At 41.2% G+C, this 7,061-nt stretch overlaps 1 protein-coding gene across 1 annotated transcript in view; it reads left to right on the forward strand.

Annotated features, from left to right (window-relative positions):
* col24a1 (collagen type XXIV alpha 1 chain) overlaps positions 1-7,061 on the forward strand; it is a 151,252-nt gene that overhangs the window by 82,172 nt on the left and 62,019 nt on the right. The window contains exons 15-19 of the mRNA XM_080430719.1: positions 627-680; positions 1,195-1,239; positions 2,113-2,166; positions 4,130-4,183; positions 4,748-4,801. Of these exons, the coding sequence (XP_080286845.1) occupies positions 627-680; positions 1,195-1,239; positions 2,113-2,166; positions 4,130-4,183; positions 4,748-4,801 (261 nt within the window). The remainder of the gene's footprint in view (positions 1-626; positions 681-1,194; positions 1,240-2,112; positions 2,167-4,129; positions 4,184-4,747; positions 4,802-7,061) is intronic.

Raw genomic sequence — 7,061 nt, forward strand, 5'->3', positions numbered from 1 at the left:
TCAAGGTTGTGTTCCTTCAGTAAGGGCTTGACTAGAGCTGTTTTAAATGAGTCAGGAAAGACACCAGAAGCTGAAGAACAATTTACAAATTTTTAAATATCTCCAGCCAAGCTGTCTAAGACCTCTTTGAGGAATTGCATCCAGAGAGCAGGTGGATGATGTCATCTGAGTTCCTCCTCCCGGATTTCACGGAAAGACATGAAACTTCCCTGGGAGAGCCGGCACACTGTTACAGATGGCCACATTTGGAGCATTAATTACACCATCATTTAAAATACCAGCTCGAATGTTGTTAATTTTAGTATCAAAGAAAACTCATCACATTTGACTTTGGATGCAGAGCATGACTGCTTATGGGACTGGGGGGGTGTGTTTAAAAGCCACTCAATGGTGGAAAATAGGACTCTGGGATTTTTCTTGTTATCATTAATAATGGCAGTAAAGTATGCCTGCCTCTCACAACGCACAGCTTTGTTGTAGGCCTTTTCTCCACACTTGCTCTTGCAGCTCTGCTGCATTCTCTCTTGAGTGATCGAATGTGTGTGGGCGCGTGTGCGTGTGTGCGCATGTGCGTGCGTGCGTGCGTGCGTGTCAATATCTCACTCTGGGCCTCCATCTCTCCGCAGGGTGACCCAGGGCCTGAGGGACCGCGAGGACTAACTGGCATGGTGGGACCTCAGGTAAGCTGGACAGGCTGGACCAAAGGTTTTCAAAGTGTGGGCCGTCAGGGGGCACCAGGGGGGGCAATTGGAAAGGAGAGGAAAATGAAAAAATAAATTAGTAATAATAAAAGCCGCCGTTCTGAGCGCATGCCTGTACGGAGCGGGCCAGAGAAGTGCTCATCCGAACCACGCACTCATCCAATTGACTTGACACTCCGACACTGCATTTCCTTGCGTTCCTCAGCAATACGCCTACCAAGTGTGAAGTCAATCGGATGAGTGGTTCACGAGATAAGCGAAGGACAGATTCCTGGAATTTATTGACAGATTCCCAATGGTTCCTGACAAAATGTTCAACAGATTTGCTTTTCCCCCATATGACTTATCTCCGCTGTCTGGCTCCCATTCACCGTGATGAATGGATGAATGGATACTGAGAGTCTCCTCTCTGTTTCTCTCTCTCTCTCTCTCTCTCTCTCTCTCTCTCTCTCTGTCTCTCTCCCTCCTGCCTCCCTTCCTCTCTCCGTGATAGGGCCCGACTGGACGAGCCGGCCTGCCTGGATTGAAAGGTGATAAGGTGATCTAAATATTTCTATTATTGTAGTGTATATCTGTATGTTAGTGTGTACCTAGACCAGTTGGTGGATGAGTGGAGGGTGTTATGATGAGTCACCAGCGGAGTCAGGAGATATTTGTGGATAATGTTATCATTGAGCTGCCATTGAAGTACATAACTCACTGCATGTCTTCATCATTTTAATGATTATACTGTATGTAGCAGTGTTAATTTTTACAACAAATTTCTATTTAGTTTAGTCATAGTCTTTTGAATAAAATGTAAAAAAAAATCGTATTTTAGTCATCTGAAAAGTGGATTTTAGTCAGCTAAATCTACAGTTGATTTTGTCGACCAAAACGTATTTTGGCAGGCCTTGATGGCGTGGTAATGGCTGATTTTACACCTGGTTGCATGCTGAAAATAGCCGATCTACAAGCTTACAACGCGTCACAGCGCGAGCTTGTAGAGCTTGTAGATCTGCTATTTTTTTCAACACCCGAGCGCAACCAAACATAAAATGACTTGTCTTTTAGTTCTACTGGATCTCTTCTCCACTAGTCCCTCCACATTTGAGTCTAGTTTTTATTTGTTGACGAAATTGTCAATATATTTAGTCTAGTTTTACTCATCATAGCTTAGTTTTCATTTCGTTTTTATTTCGTTTTCGTCAGTGAAAAAAGGTAGTCGACCAACATTTTTCGTCATAGTTTTAGTCGACAAAATCAACACTCCATTGAAGTACATAACTGCATGCCTTCATCATTTCTAGTGATTATACTGTTCGTAGTCTTCTTCAGTCCATCTGTCTGTCCTCTCTGAGTGTGTAGTGATCAGTGTGTCAGCGGCGGGGCAGTGTTGGGTTATATCTCTGTGTGATGCTCTGAAATTCAGGCTGAAGTGGGACCGAGGGGTGAACCAGGAGACATGGGGTACCAAGGGGACAAGGTAGGTTTTTGGTTGAATGAAAACCTGCAAACAATGACTTACAGTACACGCCGATTCCCAACCTCATGGGCCGGGGGCCCACTGGTGGGCCGTGAGGGTATTGCAAGTGGGGGCCCCCTAATAATTGGCAAAACACTAAGATTGTATTTCTAAATAGGCCTAAATGTAGTTTTCTTTCTTTTTTTCTTTTTAGTTTTCCTGAGTCTCTGGTATTTTAGGTCAAAACTAGGCCTTTTTTTTACTGTTGCTCTTCTGTTTGTACCCTTTTAGTAATGTTTATATGTGCTCTTTTTGTAATGTTGCTTGTTTTCTGTATGGGGACTACGGATGGAAATGAGTATTCTTGCTAAATCCTGCGTATCTACATTACATTGTATGTGTGGTGTTCATTAATATGTGCTGTCCCTCCCAAATAAACGTATATAAATAAAATAAATAATAGTACATTAACTCTCTCAGTGCCAAGCCCCGAGTTATCCCGAGTTTTCTCTGAATACCCTCCCTGCCAGAACGAGAAATCCCAAGTTTTTACTTTTTACTGTGGTCGCGCTATTCTGTTTATTTTTCATGATCACTTTCACTTTCTGATTCCTTCAGACTCATTGGGTTCCGGTTTCATGACGCAGATTCCGTTTCCGGTTCTCATTTTTTTCCCGCAGTAATTTTCGGCCAGAATAGGGAAAGTCACGTTTTTTCACACGGTATAAAAAACGAACGCAGAACTCCACTTCTATTTTCTATAGTCTGGGTGACGAACGTCGTGTATCACATCGTTTTAAGGCCGATCAGGGATTGTCGAAAATGTCACATCCGGTTCATGACCGGATGTGACGTGAGCCTGTTTGGGAGGGGGCGAGCGAGTCAGCGAGGTGCTCAATGTGTCGATTTGCTGCTCTCTGCTGTTACAACTGTCCTATGTGTTTAAAACCGCAATCAGAGAATTTATTTGAGTGAAAAATTAAAAAATTAAAAAATTAAAAAACACGCAAATCGCTGGCACTGGGGGAGTACTTTATGAAAATACTCTTGGCAGTGAAAGAGTTAATATAAAAAAGCAAATAAAACGTATTTACCTTAGTTTTCATTGTAATGCAGATAAATAGAGACATAAAATACTGTATATTACGTTGGTTCCAATGATCATAGCCAGGAACACAAACGATTGATTGATCATTGAAATAAACATGCTCTGAAAATGCGTGCGGTGCACCCATCTAACATGTAATGTTGTAATGTTAAGTGGTCAGATGGGCGGGTCGTATCCGCTATTCGAAATTTTCAAGTGGGCCCTGACCCAGAAAAGGTTGCGAACCGCTTGCTTATCCCACTAAGACCGGGAAAGCATCTGTGTCATTTTTTTGATTTCTTTGGCTATTCAAAAATAGCAGATATACAAGCTCATAGCTCATAGAAGCCTGTAGATCTGCTATTTTTTTTTTTTTTTTTTTGTGCAAATCTTTGAATATATATATTTATTTGTAACAAACATTTGTAACAAATCTTTGCTTCTAGGGATTCTACAAATGTCTTTTAAATCCTAACAGCTTTTTTTTAAAACGTATGTTGCTATAATAATATCAGTGGTTCTCAAACCTTTTCATGTTAAGGACCCCCAAAATGCTATGTATTTGGCCGCGGACCCCGATCTCAAAATATTTTGTTCCAGGGACCCCCCAAAAGCAAAGATTTTAGTTACAAATGTTCGCTTTAAAAATATATATATTCAAAGATTTGCACACATTTTCAAGTTTTTTCCAAAAATAGCAGATCTACAAGTTCAGATATACAAGCGGCTTTTATATCTGCTATTTTTGAATAGCCAAAGACATCTTAAAATGACACAGATGCTTTCCTGGATTGAATGGGTTATACAAACAGATGCACACAACATGCACACATCCAGACACTCACACTCACAGGGAGGTACAGGTCCATTTCAGTGTTTTTTCCCTGTATTCCTCAGGGTACCTTTGGATTGCCTGGCCCTGCTGGTCCACGTGGGAAACCTGGCCCACTGGTATGTCTGTCTAAATGTAGATATGACTATGATCTGTGTGTGTGTGTGTGTGTGTGTGTGTGTGTGTGCGTGTGTGTGCGTGTGTGCGCGTGTGTGTGTGTGTGTGTGTGTGCTACTCTCAGCATACGGACAGCATTTGTGGACAAAATGTTGTAAACACGTTCAACAATGAGATCTGTACTCTATTTCGGTTAGACCGCAAACCGAAACCAATTTGGACACATTCACACCATTTCAGGTTTGTTTTGCCCTTGAGCCCCATAGAAACTGTGTGGACTAGGAACTGAAACATCCCCAAGCAGCACTTTGTTTGGTAGCTATAGTAAGAGAAATACATTAAGATCAGAAGCAAACCTGGACAAATAAACAAACAAAAGGAAGAAGATTGTTAGGATGTATACTGGACACAACTCATATCTCTTCCACACTCATCATGGAGTTTGGTGAATGCCAAAAGTCGAAAAACGTGGAGAATCGACTACAAAATAGACGTTTGAGACAAAGGAGGACATGCGGTTTAAATGTTTTATTTTGATTCTCATTTGTTTTCTGTGTTTTCAACAGGGTAAAATGGGTGAGATGGGACAACAGGGAGCACCTGGTCCTCCGGGACCTGAGGTAAAACACGAAAACACAAATATCATTTATCAAAGCAATGAGGCAGTGGTTTACTGTGGATTTTAGAACGGCTACGGTAGGAAACATGACACAGAGCAGAGTGCTTCCGACCCTCTTAGCCGTTGTCATGGTACACCACGACCTTGTGTGGCTTATTGATTTGTAAAGCAGTTACCAAAAAATGGCGACATGAAAATCATAGCCATATCCCAATTTAAACTGTTTTTAATAACAATTTCCCTACAAGAATGGTTTCTAAAAGAAAGTAGTCCCTGTGACTGTAAAATCTTGCCCATACACAGGATGAAAAGGAGCGGTCCTCCTCCTCTTACATGCCATAGGAAAACCTAAATTGCAAACATGTTGATGCAGTGATACTGATACGTGCGGTCCAGCTGTGTGTTTATGGAGTGTTTTACAACGGCTCTCGGCCAGTCAGAATCAAGAACTGTCTGTTTTAGAATAAAATAAATATTATGGATAGTAGTATGATACAAATCGTTATGCTTTTAACCTTTTATATAAAACTTTGAATGGAGGAACAGTCCTTCTTGCACAATGCTTTTGCTCTAGATTCATACAAATGTTCAATGCTTACAATATTCATCAATTCACATGATCATGTCTTACCACTTGGACTATAGGGATCATTTAGATTTGCAGTGTAGACCTTTGTTGCTCAGTAATTGCAGCCCCAGGTCTTTCTGAGTCAAGAGACTGCTGTGAAAGTTGACCTCAGGTTGCACTTGGCCTCAGGGTTTAACTGATGTCAGCGACGTGAACTTGAAAACTCAAGTTCAAGTCACATTTAATCACTGTTAACGTTAACGCTGGCAGGCTGAACGTTAGGTCACTTTGTAAATGTCAAAGACCTAATTGATGAAGGTTGTACTGCACAGTATGTGACATACCTCTGCACTGTCTTTTAAGCCCAACTTATACTTTGTTGTATGACCTTTTGAGTGCCAAAAATAACAGTTTTCCAGCAAGTTACACAGTCATACAACAAAGTATAAATGAGCTATTAGTGCTCCTGGGTCATCAGAACTTCTGTGGAGTGGATAACAGAGAGTGGTTGGGTACATGAGAAGGAAACAAGGAATAAAAGAAGTTCAATCTCTTGTCTGGTGGGTTTCATGACATAGAGAGAGCAGAAGAGGAGATCATTAGTTACAGCTTCAGCTGGACACAGTTAAGTATGCTGTGTGCGAGATTGATAGCAAGCCAGTCTAAACACAGACGTAGCCATAAAGCACAATCAGCTTGCTGTATCTAGGAGTGTGTGTGTGTGTGTGTGTGTGTGTGTGTGTGTGTGTGTGTGTGTGTGTGTGTGTGTGTGTGTGTGTGTGTGTGTGTGTGTGTGTGTGTGTGTGTGTGTGTGTGTGTGTGTGTGTGTGTGTGTGTGTGTGTGTGTGCGCGCGTACACACACACACACACCCACACACACACACACACACACGCCTCTTTTTTATGTGGTATTCCCACTCAGGGTTATTATCACACAAAGACATTAAAGAGATATGGAAGATATGTGAGGAGTTAAATTAGCATATAGCAACATGGAAGCAATATTGATATTTCCATTGCTCATGTCCAGGTTTGGTATTCTTCTTTGTGTAATGTAGTAATTGCGCTTCTCTATTTAACTTCGGTACATTACATGATGTGATTTTCACAATGGTTTCCAGTTCCAACAGAAGATGCGCTTCTAAAAACATGAATGAACACCTATAAACAAAACATGCTATCTATTTCTTTCTACATGATATCTTAAGCTATCTCTTCAGAGAGCACTTTGCCCAGACTTGCTTTGCAGAAATGGAAGCCCAATAAATGTCCTTTGTTTAAATCTCTATCTATCAAGACTTCGCTACTGTAAAAGGGAATGGAAAAAATAACGAACACACCACTGCACAACAGGGGTAAAAAGTGTCAAATTACGATAATTTGTCAGAATTTGAATAGAGGCCAATGTGGAGGATGTGGAGATAGAAGTGAGATAGACAGTGAGATTACCCCAAATCCTCCACATTCCATTCAGAGATCTAAATCTAACAGTCATCAGTCTTCTCTGCATTTGCCTCCCATCTTCCTCTCATCTCTGCTACCTGTCTATCTATAGACGTGTTGTTTACTGTCCTAAAACAAATTGATAGATAATTTAGATAGATCCATCCATCAATCAACCCTAGACATCTGTGTACAGGACAGGACAGTGTCAGCCGGCCTACAACAGAGGGTATCAGGATAGTATACTGT

This window comes from Gymnoscopelus braueri (genome assembly GCF_963280865.1).
Source record: "Gymnoscopelus braueri genome assembly, chromosome: 6".
In the NCBI taxonomy this organism is placed as follows: domain Eukaryota; kingdom Metazoa; phylum Chordata; class Actinopteri; order Myctophiformes; family Myctophidae; genus Gymnoscopelus; species Gymnoscopelus braueri.